The 21,973-nt window shown below is 39.5% G+C and overlaps 2 protein-coding genes across 5 annotated transcripts in view; one reads left to right on the forward strand and one right to left on the reverse strand.

Annotated features, from left to right (window-relative positions):
• TGM4 (transglutaminase 4) overlaps window positions 1–3,339 on the forward strand; it is a 79,079-nt gene extending 75,740 nt beyond the window's left edge. For both annotated transcript variants that reach the window (XM_063450646.1, XM_063450647.1), the window contains 2 exons: window positions 1,317–1,453; window positions 3,159–3,339. In XM_063450646.1, the coding sequence (XP_063306716.1) occupies window positions 1,317–1,453; window positions 3,159–3,300 (279 nt within the window). In that variant the 3' untranslated portion in view covers window positions 3,301–3,339. The remainder of the gene's footprint in view (window positions 1–1,316; window positions 1,454–3,158) is intronic.
• Window positions 3,340–5,451: 2,112 nt separating this feature from the next.
• Window positions 5,452–21,973, reverse strand: part of ZDHHC3 (zinc finger DHHC-type palmitoyltransferase 3) — a 71,274-nt gene continuing 54,752 nt past the window's right edge. For all 3 annotated transcript variants that reach the window (XM_063452107.1, XM_063452106.1, XM_063452105.1), the window contains exon 7: window positions 5,452–9,153. In XM_063452107.1, the coding sequence (XP_063308177.1) occupies window positions 8,893–9,153 (261 nt within the window). In that variant the 3' untranslated portion in view covers window positions 5,452–8,892. The remainder of the gene's footprint in view (window positions 9,154–21,973) is intronic.

Genomic DNA, 21,973 nt, shown 5'->3' on the forward strand with positions numbered 1-21,973 from the left:
GAGAGTGAAAAAACAGTACATTAAATTTTTCTTTAAGATGGCTTGCACAGCAAATGTTACTGCCAATCAAATACTATGGGGATGTAATCAATGCATCTGCAATGCAAAGACATCTAAACTCAACATTGTGTAATTTGTTATATCACTTTGTTCTCCGGTGTAACCCATCATTCTAACTGCTTAATTCACAAATCCAGACATTCTCTTCACATTTCTTGTCTGGTTCCTCACCAGGCAAGAATAAATAATAATGATTGTACAGTATGTGTAATGATTAATAAATAGTTATGCTGCATGTCTTCTATTGCATATATACAAAGTATTTGTATGTTCTCTTCTGGACGTACTTGAAAATGAGTAAAATCTTCACCAATAAATCATCAATATACTCTTCCCGGGAAAATATATGATAAATAGATTCTCACATACCTGGGAATGTTGTTTGCAGGTATGCTCCTAATGCCTGTGTGAAATGAAAATTTAACTTGTACTTTTAAGAATACTCGTAGTATTCCTCTAGAAAAATGTGTGCTTCCTTGTGGAAGGACTTGGCATCTTCAAATTGGACAGATTTGATTAAGGGCGATCACAATTTACGCTACATCCTACAGCTACTGTTGTCTTGATACCTTCTGGTGAGATTAAGTTTTTGAGTGAGGTTAACAATAAAAGAAAGGTGTAGTTAATGAGTGTGTAAAGTGTAACGGGATGCTCTAATCACTAATATTCGTTTAGCTTAACAAAGCAGTTTTGGTGTGTTGATCGTGGCTCTGCAGTGTCTCTGCTAAATTCCTTGCAATTTAAAAGTTAAATCATTCTCCATGGGAAAAAAATATTTCATTTTACAGCACAGCGTGTTTACTTTAGAAGTGCTGCTCTGTTAATTGAACTGTTATAACAGGAGGCAATGTAGGTTCTAACAGTATATCTAACAAATACTAGATTAAACACACTGTGCAATAAGGGAAATTAAAAAAACTATCTTTTTTTTTTTTAGAAAGTATGAAGGCATTGTACATGAGTCAGCGCTTGGGGAGGTCTTGCTAAGGCTACATTAGCAAAGTGATTTAAATCTTAAATGGCAGATTTCCAAATCTATTCAGCTAAAGTTGTTTTGGTGTACTCTGAATGTACCTTTCAATGATTTACAATTTCAGGAAATATCACCAGTGGCCCAATATTGCAACTGAAATGTACTGCATGTTATGGTTATTTATGCAATAAATATTTTTATGAATAAATTCAGTCTGTTAATTCCCTTCAGATGCGGTTAGTTCTCAAAAAAATATCCATAATTTATTTTTTTTCCCATTTAGATGCCAGAAACTGGAAAAATTAATGAAGATTTCACTTGTACTTTTACTTTTAAGAATACACTTCATATTCCTCTAGAAAAATGTGAGCTTCATGTGGAAGGACTTGGCATATTCAAATTGGAGAAGTTCGATCAAGGGTGAGCACAATTTAAAACATCTAACTGGATAATGCACACAGATGCTACATCCTACAGCTACTGTTGCATGATGCTTAAGTAATGGATGGATTTGGTCCTGTCAGCCCCTAACCTTCCTCCCTCCCCCTCACTTGCTACGCCACTGCACAGCAAGGATTGGCTCAGTAAAACTAACAGACATTCCTAGCAAGAGTTTCCAGCTCCAGTAGATGCTAAGACCAGCACTTTGCAGATCTCAGATAAGGTGTCAAACCATTTGCCAGTGGTATAACAACTTTGTCTGCAAGGTCAAATTAACACAGGAGCTATTGGAGCATCATCTCCAGAACTATGCTTTGAACTAGGCCAAAAGAAGCCACAATATAAATTCAGGTTTATGTAACAGGAAACTTTTTTTTTTTACTCGTTAATTCTGTGTTTTTGAGTAGCACTCAGCCTGTACTGCATGTTAGCTCGTAGCCTAACAATTTGTTGAGCATGTAGCCTAAAAATGACACATTCCAGCTGCAACAGGAGGGAAAATCAGAGAGAGATTGGCTATATGTCACATGATCATAACAGGTATCATGACAATGAAAATGTAAATTATATGTTCTCATTAGACAGACCTATGAAGACCCATATCCTCCACTGTTACCTTGGAATGGCTTTTGGGTAGTCCTGGCACCATAACCACTACAGCAGACTGTGGTTGTTATGATGATTGGAGTGTTCCTTTAAATACAAAAGTGTAATCTTAGGTGCTGGACCAGTGTGAAAAAAACTAAACTGATAAATTCTAATTGGTTTTACAGCTTAAACGAACATTCCTAGCACCATAACCAATATGGTGCTCTGTAGTGGTTCCTCCAAACTTCAAATATATTCAAACCATTTTCTAGTGGCTTGATTTTTTACTTGAGGCCGCCAGGTGCCACTTCTTACCTACACTAGTCTTCCAAGAGGGAAATGCTCTCTGTCTGAGCTAGGCTAACTGGGATAATGGGTATAACTTTGTCTTCAGCAACAGAGCACCAGATACAGATTATCAACCAAACCCTGTCCACATACAAAACAAAACACAGCTAAATAAATTGGGGGACCCCAAATATTACCAAAGGAAACTTGTGATTGCTCTCCTGAAACAAAAAATATACGCCCGCCTTGATAAAACCAAGGAGGACCTGACACAGTGGTCCTCAGAACTAAATTAATTATTACAGGTCAACTATATCCTAATTAAACTGGACTTGGGAAATAGTACACACTGCCTTCACATCATGGTGATGAAGGGTAATTAGACTGAGATGGTTGGCTCTATATATTACCTATATACTAAAAGTAAAAAAACATATGTAGAATTATAAAAAAAAAAAAAAATTCACTGAAAAAATTAAACACTTTATATATTTTTTAAGAAAGATAACATTAACTACTTGACAATGCCAAGTTTCGTATTATCAGCTTCTGGCAGACCATTTCACTCATATAAATAATCTCAGTCCTGTCTTTTTCCTTGCATGTCAGCTTATTCCAATGTATTAACTGTTTTTTGGCCGAAGGCATTATTGAGGTTTTAAACAAAATAAGTAAAAAAAAAATGTTATATGGTCCATATTAAAGATCATTGACATCATTGGAAGTTTTCATTATCACTTCCCTTTAAATGCTGTAATCCCATTTATTTTGTTAAATTCCTATAAATTGATGAAAATCTAATTCACAGGGATATACGACCCGGAGGAATATTCCGCTCCAAAATTATATGTGCACCAAAGAAAACCGGAGAGAAGAAGATCGTAGCTGAACTTATTTCCAAACAAATCAAAGGAATTTTAGCCGAAAAGATGATTACAATTACTGACTAGAAATAAGAGAGGTTTTCCATGCCTTTGTAATATAATTTAGCATACAAATAATTTTCACTGATAATCTACATTGAAATAAATATGGAACTGCAATGAAGATTTGTTTAAAAAAAATAAGTTTTTTTTTATTTCATGAAATTATATTTCATAATATTTTAACAAAGAAGTGGGGAAAATAAAAGAATAGATCAAATACAAAAATTTTCACAGCCAAAAAAAAAAAGCAAAAAATCTTATCCCACCTTTAAAAAAAAAAAAAAAAAAAAGATAATAAACATGGGTTAACAAAAAGGCTTTGGTGCAATTATAAGATCATGTAATAATTTTCTACAAAAAAAAAAAGTTAACAATAATCTTATCCCACCTCGAAAAAAAAAAAAGTTAAAGATAAAAAAGATAATAAATGTGGGTAAACAAAAAGAAGTAAAAGATAATAAACATGGGTAAACAAAATAGGTCGAGTATAGTAGTTCTACACTTTAAGTTAAGGTGTTGGTATAAAAATACATCAAACTAAATAAAATATAATTTAAACAAGCAAATGAAACAAGGGTGAAGTGGGAATATAAATAAATATGGCAGTGGTGGTCACAATAATTAAACTGTGTCAACGTGGGAGTTTTCTTGAAGTAGACTATTTTTTTGTGTGACCAAGATGTAAATATGTACCTTGGTATAGTTTGTCTCTCCTGTTTCATAGTAACTGTTACCTAGTTACGTAGCTGAAAATGCTTCCATCAAGTTTAGCCTACCTCACATTTGTTTTTGCTGTTGATCCAAAATAAGAAAACATAGTTTGTTGCAACAAATTTTGCAACAAACTAGGAAAAAAATCCTTCTTGACCCCAGAATGGCAGTCACATCTTTCCATAGATCAAGAAGCTATTAAAATTAAAAATGATATCCCAGAATATTATATTTTTGTAGGTATTCATCCAGTTGCTGTTAAAACATCTGTGCAGACTCTCATAAAACCACCTCTTTTAGCAGAGAATAGCACATCCTTGTTGTTCTTACTGTAAAAAAACTGTTTCTTTGCCTTAGACCAAATCTCCTTTTTTCCACTCTAAATGCGTGACCTTGTGTACTGTGTATAGTCCTGTTTATAAATAGATTTCCAGACAATGGTTTGTTGGCCCCGAAAATATTTGTGTAATGCTATCATGTCCCCTCTGAGGCACCGTTTTTCTGAACTAAACAGATTTAACTTTGTTAACCTTTCTTCATAACTAAAATTTTCCATTCCTTTTATTAATTTTGTAGCCTGCCTCTGCACATTTTCTAGTGCCATAATATCCTTCTTTATAACAGTTGCCCAAAATTGCACAGCATATTCAAGATGTGGTTTTACCATTGACCTATAAAAAAATAAAAATTATATTTTCATTTCGAAAAATAATACCCATTTTTTTACATGACAATACTTAACTGGCCTTAGCAACTGGAAGAGTGCATAAATAGTTGTACTATGGTGGATATATTTTCTTTTTAATCTTCTCTTCATATGAGCAAGTACAACCAAAGATAAAGCAAAAACTGTTGTAGCACTACAACTGCTGCAATACAATAGCTATAGGTCCACCATAAGGTCCTCCCTAGTTTGCAAGGTTCATTTGTTGTGCATTGGCATTTGCAAATTGGCTCTGCAGGTGAGTGTTGTAAGAGTCAACATGATGTTTTGGTCCACTACCTGGGCCACAGGATATTGCAAACATTGGTTAAATAGTGATTTGAGTTAATCTCACACTGGACTAAGGGCCCTTTTATATAGTGCATAATATTTTAGCAAAATATATGCTACCTTAAAGGGGTACTCCAATATCCATTACTTATTTTGCTTCGAAGTAGTCATGTCACGGAGCAAGGAATGTGTATGTGCAGCGTTTTTGCGTGAAACACCACTCATACAGAGAAATATGCACTTTTTGCTGGGGGTGAAAGTAACACCCCTTGCACATGTGACCTGGGCTGCTGAGACTGCAGGGGCATGATCTATACAAAACCTCTTCATTAAACAAACGTTGTCTATAGTATCCCTTTAACAAATATTATGTGTTCATTTTAGTGAAATATTCAATAATACAGCAAACCTGTTGAATATAATGCAATGTGTTTTAATAAGGATCAAACCTGATATTATACAGAAAAATATACCATATTCAAATATTTTATTAAAATTGAAACAGTTAAAAGTTGTCAACTGAATAAAGGAAAGGAAGGTACAATGAAGAACATCTGGAGAGGTAACACATGGTCAGTTCAGTCTATGATGCTTATAATTGTGACAATACTGTAAAGTGTGGTGTTTTTACATTCATGTCCCATGGCTTGAGCCTACATGTAATACAACTGAGATGAGCACAAAAGTCTGTGAAGACTGAGAAGTAAACATCAAATGATGAAGCAATATTGAAATATGTCAACAAGTAGCAAGAAAGTTGGATGGAATAATTTAAATACATATACATATTTATATAAAATAAATATATACCTAGTTATTTGTGCAGAGCTAGAAGGGTACATGCATCTCCTGTAGACTTATTATTACATTATTTATTAAAGGCCACCAATTCTTTTATATTGCTTTATTACATATTGATTTTGGTCATTATATGTGATTAACAACGTTATTGACTTTCCGAATCAGTGTGATGTTCAGTTTTCATGAGCAATGGCCATGCATAATACAAAGAATAAATGACATCGAGAGTGATTAATAATGGAATGATAAAGCGGAAAGCCCATTCTGATCTAGAACACACATGATCATCAGATATATTATGTATCAAGTACAGTCTGATTTATATGGAATTTAAATTTGATTAAAGGTATAGTCTAAGCGCCATATCACGGTAAGGAGTCAAACTGTTTTCAAACAGTTTGGCATTTATCTGGGTCCCATGGGCACCCTTTTTCTGGATATCGCTGAAGATGAAGTGGTTATGGTACTTACACATTACATTTAAGGCATAATTTCATTGGAATATCCTCCATGGATATCATCGCCACAACAAGAGAAGATGAAATATATCATTAAGAGATGGTGAAAACTCAATAAAATAATAGACAAGCATGCAATTTAAAGATCTGTGGTTTGGGACAGCTCCTCATACCATACCATTCAATGTCCTTAGGACATTCCCTTTTCTATGAGAGTTTAATTGCTGATGCTCAGTTTACTTTAGTACATTTCTGGATTGAGATTTTGTAGCCAGACCTGAAATACTTAGAAAAATGTTTATTCACACATGTAAAGCTGATTCTTACAATTGATTGAATAATATAGTTTGTACATAAGTAATATGTGATCCTATTAAGGACGTACAGAGCAAATGCGTATTTTTGTGAGAGTGCACGCCCAGCAGCTGTTCATGCGTAAACTGAATGTTTATAATATGTTATGTAAATTCATTTTAACTGAAGCTGATATGTCAGACATGAGAAGCTCAGCAAGTGCTCTGCAACTATATCTAAATCCACAAGAGAGTGGAGTAATGAAGTAGATATGAATCAATCAAATACTGCTTGTAAACAGATAGGAGTACAACTGATGCGCTTTTTTTTTTTTTTTTTTTTAAATATATATAAGAAGGCACTTAGTGAAATTAAAATATTGTTCATTAATTAAAAAGAACCAAAATAGGTTAGTATCTTACACGTTCATTGAAAAAGACTCAAGCACAATTTTAAAGTTTTTTTCCCAAGGCCCATTATGGTTAAAAGTCATAGCATATTGCACTCTACACACTTAAAGCGGCACTGTCACACCGAACGTACCTTTCTCCTATTGTTTCCTCTTCTCTTCCTCTCTCGGAATCTGTTTTTCTTTTCTTCCTATCTCATCTAATTTTCTTTAAAACATAAGATAAATTAGGGACTACTTTGTCTTATGTATTTTTCCTAGGCTTGACTTTCTTTGACCAAAGGAGGAACTTAAGTCTGCTCCATTTCTTGTGTCAGTGAGAAGGGCAAGTACTTTTTCTGACACAGGAAATGGAGCTGATGCTTTGGTCAAAAAATGTCAAGCGCTGGAAAAATACATGAGACAAAGTAGTGCCTACTTTGCCTTGTGTGTTAAAGAAAGCTAGATCAAAAATAAAGAAAAGAAGAGCAGATTCTTAAAGAGGAATAGAAGAGGAAACAATAGGAGAAAGTTAAGTTTGGTATGACAGTGCTGCTTTATAGTCACTCCTAGCATCATAACCAAGCATGCTTTAGTGGTGAAGGTGCCAGGAGTGCCCACCCAGGTAAGTAATCAAACAGTTTACAAATATTTTGACAAGTTACCTGGGGTCTGCAAGGCCTGGTAACCTCCTTCAGAAGAACTGGAATTTTATAGGCCTTAGCTCATTGGCTGATGCTTTCAGCCAACGATCTGGCCCTGTGTTGCAGGACTTAGCTTGGGGGAGCTTATGGAAGTTCTGTATAGGATCTACAGGCTCTCCTGGAGGCCAAGTTGTTTGCAAACATTTTAACTACTTACCCCGGGAGTACACTGTGTAGTACTGGTTATGGTGCTACGAATGTTCTTTTAATTACACTCCTTAAAAAGAAAAACAATAATAATAATAATACTCACCTTTCTCTATTACTGGAAATCCTCAGGTCTGATACTCCTTCAGTGACAGATTTTTCGACCGGGAAAAAGTCAGCGCGCATTTTCCATAGATCCTTTTCCCTTGTGCAAGTGGTTTTTATTCATGTTATTTTCATAGAATGGAACCTCACTAAGACTTTATTTGGGCGTTTGCTATTTCTTTTCCATTTTCATACAGAACTATAGGAATTCTGTAAGGGTTATTCATTCATTAAAGAGTTGAAAGTGACTTTAAAAGTAAGTCAAACTGGATACATAGCTTATCTATTTCAGCCTTAAATATGAACTCACTTTGAATTATCACTTTAGTGAATAACTCGGTGTGTGTTTCTTAGTAGCCTATCTCTCATCTTGGGTTATCGGCAAGCTGATAATGTTGTTTTTTCTTGTGCAAAGCCCATGTCTCTGCCATTACGAATCAACAATTTGAATATTTTATTTGGTCCCCAATGGTGAGAAGTGCATATTATACTCATTAGCACCCTGGTAAATGTTCACAATAATTTAGTTACTATAGCAGTACTGCTTTCCTTGCTGCAATGGACTGTAAAGAGTCTAATAAAACTAATTTGACTACATATTCAATTATCTATCAAATGTATTATCTATCCCCATAAGGTCATTTTATGTAGTGTAGACAAGTAATAAACTGATAAATGAAATACAGTTTGGATTGATTGGATTTTGTCACATGTTACCACTGCTGAGAATTGATATAAAATGCTTGTTAAAGGCAACAAGTTGAGATGCTAAATTAAAGTGAGGAATGGACTGTTGACAGGGGCATTCGACTTACAATGCAGAGTTTAACTATTTCAGGCAATTTGGATAAAGCAAACTTCCAGTACAACCAATATTTCCATTGTTAGTCAAACATGTTTTATCAGATGTTAACAGTGCAAAATATTTTTTCCAGTTAGAGCTAGAGTGCTTTTTAGGAATCATTATTTAAAAGAGATGCATTTGAATTCTGATGGGTTTCCAGGAATCGGTTCTCATGTTAATCGGATGCTGGCACATTCCTCTGCTTTGCCCACCTCTATGACTTCCACATGTCCTACCAGCTTTCCTGTGACATATTCACGGTTTAATTCTGATGCTTCAGCCTCTATGTCTGAAGGAACTTTATGGTACAAGGTACTTGAGAAGGGACTTAACCATCCTGGTGAGAAATTACCCCCAAAGGCTTGCTTGAGCGCTTCCCAGCTGCTTGTTTTCTCCCAAGTAGGGTCCTCTTTCTTTAGACGTTCAATACCCTAAAAGAAATCATGCAAGAAAATAAATGTGGGGGGCAAAAAACAGCACACTTTTTGTCAGGACGTTAAAGGTGATCTGTATACTTTTTGTAATGCCCAAACCTCACTCTTTCAGAAAGGAAGCATTTAATGGGAAACATATTTCTTTGGCCCAGAATGTTTGGTGTGTATCATTAAACTGCACAAAACTTACCATAATGTGTATTTTAACTGCTGTAAATGTCACTTGGGAGAGCCACTATGTGGTGTAACGTGTATCGGGACATTAATTTATTGTCTTTTTTTTTTTTTTTTAAATGATAGTTTTAATCACTTTATTTTGTTTATAATGTCTTAACCAGTTTTAAAAATACCAATCAAAAGACCAAAAAATTTTAAGAGACTTATTTCCCACACCATCTTTACCTAAATTAAAAATCAATATGTGATAACCCCCAAAACCCAAACGTGTCCTTAATTGCATTGCTGGGTTTAACCCGTCTAATCCTAAACAACCCCTGTACTTTAGTAAAGTAAATTTAACCCCTCTATAATTCTACTCTCTAGTCTTTTAAAAACTATTTCATCATAACCTTGAAGAAACACTCCAAACACCTAAAGCATGTCAGATGTCAGCTTGTTTACGTGCTTTGTGATCCAACATAAAGCAAAAGGAAATGCTTCTGGTTTACAAGTGGATTTATACTTGTAATGGCCAGTTTACCAATTTATGACATTTCTTTATATATATATATATATATATATATTATTATTATTATTATTATTATTATTTTTTACATTTTTTGGGGGGGTGAGAGGGAAGAGCCATGTGCCCATTAAGTTCAGCCTTCCTCACATCTGGTTTTTGCTATTGATCCAAAATAAGGCAAAAAATTCCTTATTAACCCCAAAATGGCAGTCAGATTTATCCTTGGATCAAGAAGCTATTACCCTACAGTTGAAAAAATATATAATTGAACATTATGCTTTTGCAAGTATGCAACTAGTTGCTGTTTAAACATCTGCATGCACTCTGATAAAACCACTTCTTCAGGCAGAGGATTCCACATCCTTATTGTTTCCTTTGCCTTAGACTAAATCTTCTTTCTTCCAGTCTAAAAGCATGACTTTGTGTCCTATGTATAGTCCTGTTTGTGAACAGATTTCCACACAATGGTTTGTATCAGCCCTGGATATATTTATATAATGTTATCATATCCCCTGTGAGGCAATGTTTTTCTAAACTAACAAGGTTTACATTTGTTAACCTTTCATCATAACTAAAAATTTTCCTTTCTTTTATTTATTTTGTACCCCACCTCTGCACTTTTTCTAGTGTCATAATATCCTTCTTGAGAACAGGTGCCCAAAATTGCACAGCATATTCAAGATGTGGTCTTACCAGTGATTTATAAAAAGGCAAAATGATTTTCTCATCCAGAAAATTAATGCCCTTTTCTATGCATGACAATACCTTACTGGCCTCAGCCACTGCTGATTGACAATGCACATTGTTGAATAGTTCTTCAGCTATTTTGTTCCTGAAGAAAGAGGACTGAAAAGCTGAATTTCTAATACTTGACAATAAAGATTGGATTTTTAAAGACAGAGAGTGCAGCCCAACTATATATTTATATAACAAAAAATATATAGTACAGACGAATCATCTGTACTGCAAATGTCAGTGAATTTCAACATACAACAGCTGGATATGGTAAAGGTTGCTCATAAATAAATATCAAAAGGGTGCTATCTTAAAGAGGAATCCCTAAAGTGCAGAGAGAGAGAGAGGGGTGGTGTGTGTGTGTGTTTTTTCTTCAGAGATTGTATATAAAATGTTTTCTCTCCAAACAAAGCAGTGCTGTTTTAGTTCATAGCAGAACCTTTTCCAATCAGCTAATAATCTGTCAAAAGCTGCTTCTGTATTGTGGATATTTTGGCCATGGTCCAGAAGTTCAATTAGCTAGCCCAAATAAAGAAAGATGCAAATTCTAAATACAAGAAAAGTATATGGAGCAAGAACACTGAAAATGGTAGTATTTGATGAAAATGGGTAAAACCTTCTCCCTAAAAAAAAAAAAAAAAAGCATTGTCCTTTTAAATTAAGCTATACACATAGACCAACTGATGATGGACTGTAGAATCAAAAAATGGATCCCATTTAGAGATGTCCCGAACGGTTCGCTGATGAACATAGCTTGTTCGCGTTCGCCACAGATGGCGAACATATGCGATGTTCGGTCCGCCCCCTATTCGTCATCATTGAGTAAACTTTGACCCTGTACCTCACAGTCAGCAGACACATTCCAGCCAATCAGCAGCAGACCCTCCCTTCCAGACCCTCCCACCTCCTGGACAGCATCCATTTTAGATTCATTCAGAAGCTGCATTCTTGTTTTTTTTGACAGAAGTGTGTTATATTTGAGCATGCTAGGCTGAACGTGCGTATATCATGATAGTTGCATTTAGGGTGTGAGTATATAGCATTATATTGTAGTGTAAGATGGCAGTCATGTTTAGGGTGGTAGCTTGCACGTTATCAACTGTGTATTTATATCAGCAGCTCCACCACGAGTTATAAATCAAGTGTGAGTTGCCCCATGAGATGAGACTAGTGAATAACATAATACATGAACGGTTAAGGTAAAGGCATGTAAGGAACTACGACAATAAACTCTTTAGGAGGTGAAATAATGACATGTTTAAACACCCGCCCGGTGAGCACCAGGCCACACTTGCCCCACAGAGGTAAGTAAGACTCTGTCGAGTTGCTGACCGCTATTAAGCATGTCGGGTCGGTCAGGTAGGAGCAACATTGCTGGGTCATCCCCTTCTGGGGTGAAATTCGCTTGTTGATAGCTGCTTAAAGTGAGATATTGAGGGAGCTCAAACGAAGTGCGTCTTTCCTCCATGACAGCTAGGCCCTGCCGCCCGGAAGCTGCATTCTTAGTGAGAGGAGGGACAGTGTAGCTGCTGCTGATTTAATAGGGAAATCGATAGCTAGGCTAGTGTATTTAGTGTCCACTACAGTCCTGAAGGACTCATCTGATCGCTGCTGTAAGGACAGCACCCCAAAAAGCCCTTTTAGGGCTAGAACATCAGTCTGCTTTTTTTTTTTCCTTTTTTGACTGTAATATAATAGCAGTCAGTTTCCTTCACACGTGTGCGTTTCAGGGCCTGCCAGGGCACAGTGTCACACCAGTGCAACTCATATCTGGTGTAACAGTAGTGTACATTAAAAAAAAAAACTAGAAATTTGACTGTGAAATAATAGCAGTCCGTTTCCTTCACACGTGTGCGTTTCAGGGCCTGCCAGGGCACAGTGTCACACCAGTGCAACTCATATCTGGTGTAACAGTAGTGTACATTAAAAAAAAAAAAATACAGGGGGCTTGTTGTCACCTTTCGGGGACCCTTGGTATTGTACGTGGCTGGGTGGAGGAAGAGACCTTCAATGACATCAGTGAGGACAAGGAACGGGACATGGCTAGCTTGCTATCCAACCTTGTGCAAATGGGGAGTTTGCGGTTGTGCAAATGGACTGTTTGCGGTTGTTTGCGGTGCGTTAAACAGGGAGTTTGGTCTGTCACTGTGAAGCGGGCGTAACCCTTACACAACCTGATCAATACAACATCATACCTGATGTTTTAAAGCACGTTATTCCAAACAATTTAGGAATGTTAGGTGATTTATGCCCTTTATGGATTAAAACCAGACTCTGCATCAACTATGTCATTTTCCATGGGAGTTTTGCCATGGATCCCCCTCCGGCATGCCACAGTCCAGGTGTTAGTCCCCTTGAAACAACTTTTCCATCACTATTGTGGCCAGAAAGAGTCCCTGTTGGTTTTAAAATTCGCCTGCCTATTGAAGTCTATGGCGGTTCACCCAGTTCGCGAACATTTGCGGAATTTCGCATTCGCCGTTCGCGAACGGAAAATTTTATGTTCGCAACATCTCTAATCCCCTTATCTGAGGTCTGGCTTAATAAAAACAGGACTCATCACTCAATGATCCAACCTCAGTCTTCACTTTAACTAGAATAATTAAATATGAAGGTAACCAATAACATTGTGCATTGGTGAAGCAAAGACAATAATTTAAGGGTTGAGATCTGCCAGTGTGACAATGAAGGATGGATCAGAAAACCGTTAACAAGTTAAACTTTGTTGGGAAAAGGAAAAAAAAAACTATTTAAAAGATCTAGAAATGATTCGTAAAGTGGGGAAGCTCACACTACAGATGCTGGAGCAGCCATTTATGTTTAGTATATTATACATTGTTAATCAAGGATACTTTCAGCACCTGCTCATTTGCTTTTTAGGTAGACTGGCTTTCATGCAGATTCAAAAATATACAGATTGGAAAAGTTTTGCATATGGCAAAACAAACGCAATTTCTTCTGTACGGCACCTTAACCCTTTAAGTTCCAAGGGAAAATTGCAACTGTGCATATAAAATAATCATGCCAAATATTACCAAATAAACAATGCCTTAGTAAAAAGTTATGGAATATGTAAAGAATCACCTTTTATTTAAAGGACTCTATAGTCACCAAAACAACTACAGCTTATTGAATTTGTTCTGGTTAGTAGAATCATTACCTTCAGGCTTTTTGCTGTAAACACTGTCTTTTCAGAGAAAATGCAGTGTTTACATTACAGCCTAGTGATAACTTCACTGGCCACTCCTCAGATAGCTGTTAGAGATCCTTCCTGGGTCATGGCTGCCTAAAATGCATCCACACATTCAATATCTCCTCTATCTGCATGCAGACGTTCCCTCTGTATGAGGAGATGCTGATTGGCCAGGGCTGTGTTTGAATCATGCTGGCTCTGCCCCGATCTGCCTCCTTGTCAGTCTGGGCAATCCTATGGGGAAGCATCGTGATTGGATCAGGCTACCACTTCTGATGATGTCAGCAGACAGCTTGCTATTCTGAGTCAAACAGCATGCAGATCTACAGCTTCAGGCTTGAATACAGTAAAATCTTGCTATATTTATGGAGGCATGATGGGCCCAGGGGGCTAGATGGTGGTTTTAACACTATAGGGCAGGGACAGGCAGCCTTCGGCACGCCAGATGTTTTGGACTACACCTCCCATGATGCTTTGCCAGCACTATAGCTGTAAGAGCATTATGGGGGATGTAGTCCATAACATCTGGGGTGCCGAAGGTTGCCTACCCCTGCTATAGGGTCAGGAATACATGTTTGTGTTCTTGACCCTATAGTGATCCTTTAATCAAGTATCTAGCCATTGCTTGTGATTAGTGTAGTCAATTATTTCAGCCACGCTCCTGTCTAACAGATATTAAAAATAGAAAAAGCAGACAGCCATTCAATAAGTCAAAGTTCAGAAGAATGATGAATGATCTGTACTGCAAATGTCAGTGAATTTCAACATATAACAGCTGGATATGGTAAAGGTTGCTCATAAATAAATAGCAAAAGGGTGCTATCCTAAAGAGGAATCCCTAAAGTGCCTAAACAGTCACATATGTAAACAAAATGGATGTGCACCAAACCAAGCCTTCACAAAGAAATCAATACTTAATTAAACAATATAAAATACCATGTAGAAATACAAATAATAAAAGAACCAAAAAGTAACAGAGGCTATTCTTCATACATTAATACAAATACAGTTGGCTAACAAAACCTACTCAAAGCCCTAAGAGCTGGACACATGCATAGCCTATACACCCAATGTTTCGGCAACAGGGACAGCAATGAGCTGAGAATAAAAAAGGCAAGTAAACTGCATTTTGTAACAATAGCAATGCTGGCCCAGGCACTGTGGTGTTAGGAATACATATCCTTTAAAGGAACATTCCTCAGTTACCTAAAAAAAAAAACAAAGGTAAAATTCCTTTTTTAGTACATATAACCCCGATGAATAAAATAATGCATTTTTGTATGTATGTATTCACTGTGGATATAGCTAAAATAGGTTGCAGTAGTTACAGCCTGTGCAAGCCCTTCCCTCTTTTCCCAGAAGACTCTTTCAGAGTTAATTTTGGCTGCAAATTTTAATTTAGCTTTAGTCATAGTCTTTTAAATATAAAGGAGTTTTAGTTGTATTTTAGTAATGTGCATTGTTTTAGTCAACTAAATGTCCGTTTTAGTTTACTAATCAACTGGAGATTTTAGTCAACACAACTAAAATCTAATGGGATTAGTTAAAGCATCTGTTTGTTTTGTCCCTTTCTCATTCTCTCCGTGTCTCTTTGTCTCCTCCAAGCCCCTCTAGGTGCCCCTCATCCAAGCTATGATCTGTCTCTTTTGCCCCTTCCACGTACACTCTGTGCAGAGTTAATTTTGGCTGCAAATTTCTATTTGGTTTTAGTCACAGTTTTTTTTAACTAAAATGCCATTTTAGTTTTAGTCGTGTTTTAATCATCTGAATTATTTTAGTTTTAGTTGACTAGAATTTTATAACATGACAGGAGGCTTCGTATTTGCTTAAGTCTCTCTTTACTAGAACTCCACAGCAGCACAGAAAAACAACCAATCAGAAAAAAGTTAGGTACTATAAAACTCCCCTCCCCATGCATCATTTCCTCTTTCTTTGCTGCTCCGCATCAGTACAGGTCAGAGTACCACTGCCTCCTGCTTATAGTGGGTGGCTTTGGGTTTTATTATGATTTCTTTAGGATACATATTTATTTAATTTAATCATGATATTTATATATTATATATTTTTTGTTTATAGTGTTTAGTTATATCTATATTATGTTTTTTGTATTTAGTCATATTATTATTTTGATATCATATTATGTTGACTATATATATTGCTTGTATATATTTTATGCTATGTTTTTTGGTCATAGCCTTTCTCCTTTTATGTTTTATTTGCAGATTATTTATAGTGTTTTTTCGTTATTTTATTTATTAATTTTGCTCCGGGTTTTCTGCCCGTTTTTTACTCGTTTCCCCTGTGTCTTTGGGGATGTTCTTTCCGGAGATATGGTGTTTTTTTGGGGGGGGTCCCCCTTCAGTTTGCTTACCCCCCTCCCCCCTCCCCCCACCCTCTCCCTATCGCCATTCTGTTAGTTCCCCTTCCCCCCCTCTGGGGCTGCGGGCGCTCCGCTTGGGGTGTCAGGAGACTAGCCGCTTGGCTGCCTCCTCTGACTCCCCGAACTCTGGTGTGAGCCTGCCCGCGCCCGGGATTTCTCGCGGTCAGACGCGAGTACCCCGCGACCGGGTCTGCTCACACACGTGGCCGCCTCGCCGCGGCCGGGTTTCTCTCAGCCATGTGGATCCGACCGGCTAGAGAAGGGGCGCCTGCTCGCGGCCCCTCCTCCTTCCACGGTCGGATCTCGGCGTTTGCTGCCCTGCTGAGATCCCCCGGCGGATCTCAGCAGGTCTACCGGCTTTCTGCTATACGCCTATAGTTTACATACACTGTATATCTCACAGCTGGCTGTGAGCTTTATGGCTTTTCATATCAGATCTCTTTTCATGTCAGGCTTATGTGTTCTATGACAGTTGTTTAGTTAGCTTGCTATGTGTTTTACTGTGTGTGTGTGTATGTCACTGTTTTCTGTCTGTGTATGTCACTGTTTTCTGTCAGTGTATGTCGCAGTTTGCTGACGGCATACGTCGCAGTTTGCTGATGGCATACGTCGCAGTTTGCTGATGGCATACGTCGCAGTTTGCTGACGGCATACGTCGCAGTTTGCTGGCGGCATACGTCGCAGTTTGCTGGCGGCATACGTCGCAGTTTGCTGGCGGCATACGTCGCAGTTTGCTGGCGGCATACGTCGCAGTTTGCTGGCGGCATACGTCGCAGTTTGCTTGTGGCATACGTCGCAGTTTGCTGGCGGCATACGTTGCAGTTTGCTGACGGTGTGTATCACAAAATTCTGTGTGTTTTACTGTGTCTTACTGACAGTGCATGTCACAGTTTGCTGTGAGTTTGCTGACGGTGTATATCAGTTCACTGTGAGTTTTGCTGATAGTGTATATCGCGGGATACTGTGAGTTTTACTGACTGTCTATATCTCAGGATACTGTGTGTTTTTTGCTGACAGTGTCTATCACAGATTTCTGTGAGTTACAGGTATTATGATCTAGGATTCATGTGCTTCACAGTATATATTTTTGGGGGGTCCAACCATGGGATCTCTGAGGAGATTACTCTGGTACGAATTCACCGTCCATGGCATAGATATAAGGTTACCAGACCTGGGTCTGGCTCAAACTGGTATGGGAAGACCAGTCTGCACTGATACTTTACAATATTTTCAGCGATGAGGATGGTATCTATATTTATGATTGAAACATCAAACAGATATGTGCGAGCATGTGCATTCCACTTCACAGTAAGGAGCGTATCGCTCAATGCATCTTACTTTCATGGACATGGTAATCACTGACACAACTTCCGCTTATACCCAATGCAGCTGGGATACCACTATTTGCCTGCTGGGCATTTAGGGACTGCCCGGCCCGGTTCAAGTTATTCACACGGCATTACGCTGTCTACAAGGGTTGATGTCTGGGGGCCCTATGTCAGAGTGCTCTGAAGATCTGCAATTTTTGGGGGGGAACTCTACCCAAGCTCAGAGGTCCCCATTACTCATTCAAGGCCCATGGTAAAGCGCTGCGGAATTGGATGGCGCTATATAAATAACATAATCATATGATGTCATATACAACCCAGGATTGGCCTGCTATGTCTGTGCCCCATTGATTGGCCTGCTATGTCTGTGCCCCATTGATTGGCCTGCTATGTCTGTGCCCCATTGATTGGCCTGCTGTGTCTGTGCCCATAAGAACGGCCTGCTGTGTCTGTGCCCATAAGAACGGCCTGCTGTGTCTGTGCCCATAAGAACGACCTGCTGTGTCTGTGCCCATAAGAACGGCCTGCTGTGTCTGTGCCCATAAGAACGGCCTGCTGTGTCTGTGCCCATAAGAACGGCCTGCTGTGTCTGTGCCCATTCGTTTGGCCTGCCTGGCCTGTGCCCTACGGACGGGCCTGCACTATTGGTACTGAAACCCTTTTTGGCCGCAGGCCTGGGGGAATATCACTGAGGATAACCCAGTGCCCACCAGTGACAAGGAGATGGGCAGGTGTCCAGACAAACACCATTGCCATAGTGTCCAAGTGGTTACCAGTGTACGGCCATCTGAATATGGTGGAAAGGGTGAAGGCCCTAAACCTCATGCCCGAAGGGCTAAGTTTCTTATGAAGACCTGAACACATCCACGGTTTATTCCAAACCGGCGACGGCACATCTCCAAAGAGAACTTCGCACAGGCAAGGACCGGTACTCAGACACCTACAGGAGAAAGCGGTGTTTCTTCCTTGTCTTTACCAGCTACTCTGTATCTGCCTCTCGGAATCTTTTACCTTCCGGCCTGCTATTTGCCTTCTATCTGAGATAGAATTGGCGTATTTACTCTTATCTACGTTTATTGTTGCCTTTTTGTTCTTTCATGACTTCCTTTCCCTTTTCGCTCGGGTCGTCGAGAGGCCTGACTTGACCTCCTCCGACCTCCCGGGCACTCGTGGATTGCAGAGAACGTCTCCAGCTTTCCTCAGACTACCAACGCTCTTCCTGGACCCCGCGCGCGCACGGGATCCGGATAGTCGGTTGATAGTTTTCCATAGTTGTTTCCGAAGGTTGCCCTCAGCCTTATGCTGACATTTATAAGAGGTGTGCCCTGCAGTTTGGCCGCCCTGAGTCGCTAAGGACTCTAGTTTGCATCACAGGAGGGTGCGGCCCTCCATCACCTCGATCCGAGTATGTTTATTTTCAGGAACGGAGGGCGAACCCTCTTAGATACAGAACCAGATACTGTCTGTTATTAGAGGGCGCAGCCCCTCCCTCGACCTCAACCAGATACTGGGCTGGATACAGAGGACAGGTTTGGAGGACACATTCTCATAGAGAGAACCGGTCATGGATGTAGACTCTGCTGTTGGTTGTTAGCGGGTGCGGCCCGCTCAGGCTAGCAGCCAGACGCTATCTCGGTATGCGATCACATTAGTAGAGAGCGCGGCTCTCTCATACACTCGACGCTTTACAGTGCTGGCCATTTGTTCGTCACACAGGCTTGTTCCTGTGCAAGACGACTACATAGAGGGGCGTCCCTCCTGCATTCAATTAGAGATGTCATCCATGCTAATGACTTCGTTCTAGAGGACTGCCTGGTCATGCTAGATATCATTATTTAGACTGGATCCCTCTATTCTATCTCCGGTAATGGATCTACTGGATCCGGACCGCGGTGACACGCGCGAGAAATGGGAGACCCCCACTAATTTACACACGCTCCTGGAGATGGTTCGGCTAACGGATGGTCCTCCGGTATTGAGAGAATGCAGGTCTTTGGTATATTCTGCACCATATAATACAGGGAATTGCTTTCTGTTTTCTCCCACGTCAAGATACCAGGAGATACGGAGACCTTCATGGAGCAGACGGGCTCTGCCTTGCTTGGGTAACAAGATTAAGGAAGGCCTATTACCCGGTCTGAAGGTAAAACCATACGTATGGATCACATGGTAAGACCGGAAACCCCGTTTGTCTTGACCTCCCCAGCCATCAGATCTTGGGATAAGATGGCAGGACTGCCCCCTCTCTTCGGAGCGCATACCTGGTGATCATGGTTCGCAGATGGAGGACCCTCCGTCTGTTTTCTATTTATCCCTCATGGGAGCCGTTTTGTTGGATTCGCGCTAACCTACTTGTCCACTATCGTCGAGGAGACCTACGAGACTTTATGGAGGTACCTGGTGTGCCCCGACTCCTACACAGACATCTTTCACTCTTGGACGAGGGCATTTCTGGATGGAAATCTGCGTTCCTGTTTGCATTTCCCATTCCTTTGAAGATTTCTGGGATTCCCTATTCCCACAATAGTCGACCACCGTTCCTCCACACAAGTTCAGTTCGGAACCCTGCATGGATTTCCTTTGGAGCCTTTTCTCTACTGCGTCTGAGGATTACACAGTCCATTTGGAATATTAGAATCACTTAGAATACGGCTGGTTTGGCCACACTCTTGCCTGCATTATGAATTTATGCTCGGATGAGGCATCTCACCGGGTAGGACAGGAAGGAACGAAAGATCCTCCGCGGTTTCTATTGCGAGTTTGGTGGTGGACTTAGGCGCATTCCTGGAGATTGGAGATCTACCTGCAAGGACACATCGCCGAATGACCCTGGCACGAGCGGAGGAGCCGCCTTACGGATCATGAGTTGAGACTTGGTGGCAGTTTCTTCTCATGACCCTAAGTCCGAAATTGTCCTTCGATATTATTCAACTACAGGGATATGGCTGATAGGTCAGTTTGCCAGCTCGTGGACCGACTGCTAGGAAACAGGTCGCAACACCACGTACAATGGATCTATCAATGGATGGTGTTTTTTTCCGTATTTGAGATGCTTCGTTGGCTGGCATCATCTTTGATCCGTCTGTCATTTATCGTACTTGGATATCCAATTAGGATTACTCTATTGCCTGGAATAGGTACCAGCGACACAAACAGCGTTGGATTGGTGGACTGAGCGTTAAAACAGCAAATACGAAGCCTCCTGTCATGTTATAAAATTGTAGATTATGCTAGCTTTAGTGTACCTATAATCTTAATTTTATTAATGACAGGAGGCGAGTATTCCCCACCCTTTCTTATCCCTCCCTTGTTTAATGTTATAGTTTAGATTATCAGGTACGTATGCAACTGTTTGTTGTCTCTGCTACCTGTCGCTTGTTTCTTATGTCTGTTTTCATAGTAGGGTTGGGATATCTACATATTATGGTTGATTTTGGTTGCTACATTGGGTACCTGCATGTTTATTCAGAGTACATTTCATTGGCTAATCAACCTGTTCGATTCTGTTTTTCTCTCGTTTCAGTTTACAGTCCATCAACGTTATCTGGTTTGACAACTCTTCTCGGAAGGTGGACATCGTTGTATCTAGGACTTTGTTTCTTCCCCATGATGTTTTCTGCCTTTTATTCTGTTTTGTCGCAGCTTGAAAGAGGAAATGATGCATGGGGAGGGGAGTTTTATAGTACCTAACTTTTTTCTGATTGGTTGTTTTTCTGTGCTGCTGTGGAGTTCTAGTAAAGAGAGACTTAAGCAAATACTCGCCTCCTGTCATTAATAAAATTAAGATTATAGGTACACTAAAGCTAGCATAATCTACAATTGTTAGAGAACAAAATTAACACTGTTAAGAAGCCTCTGAAGCTATCCCTCTGTGCACATCTGCTCATGTGCATGGACATTCATTTTAAATGGTGTGCAGTATTCGTTTCGTTCCAAATGTCAATTTTGACGAATTTTGGGCAAATCGGACATTCGGATATTTCCAAATGTCCGAATAGCTGAATTGCCAAAGTTCCGAAATTGCCGAATTTCCAAAGTGTTGAAGTTCCAAGGTGCCGAAGTTCCGAAGCATAGTATTGCCGAAGTATTGATATACCTACCCAGTGGAAATATGAAGAATGTTACACTGTATACAAGTTTAAATACAAAGTATACAAACATAGCCAGGATTCAGCTGTAAGTATTTGCAACACTTACAACGATCAAGTAACACACATTCATATAAAATGTAAGTTACTTAGCCAGTCAATGGAATGACAGGAATGAATAAGTAGATAACTCCCCCCGCCCCTTATTCTTCTTTAGGGCTCCCACCCTCCGGTCCGGGGTGGAAACCGGGGGGAGGACAATAGGTCCCCCCCTTATTTTACTTTAGGGCCCCCACCCTCCGTTCAGGGGTGGGGAGCGCGGGGGGCAATAGGTCCCCCTTCAGGTTAGAAGCCCCCACTCGCGCGGCACGGGGTTTTTTTGTGTTTTTTTTTTTTACAGTGAGCAGC

Source organism: Pelobates fuscus, chromosome 4, assembly GCF_036172605.1.
Source record: "Pelobates fuscus isolate aPelFus1 chromosome 4, aPelFus1.pri, whole genome shotgun sequence".
Classification (NCBI taxonomy): domain Eukaryota; kingdom Metazoa; phylum Chordata; class Amphibia; order Anura; family Pelobatidae; genus Pelobates; species Pelobates fuscus.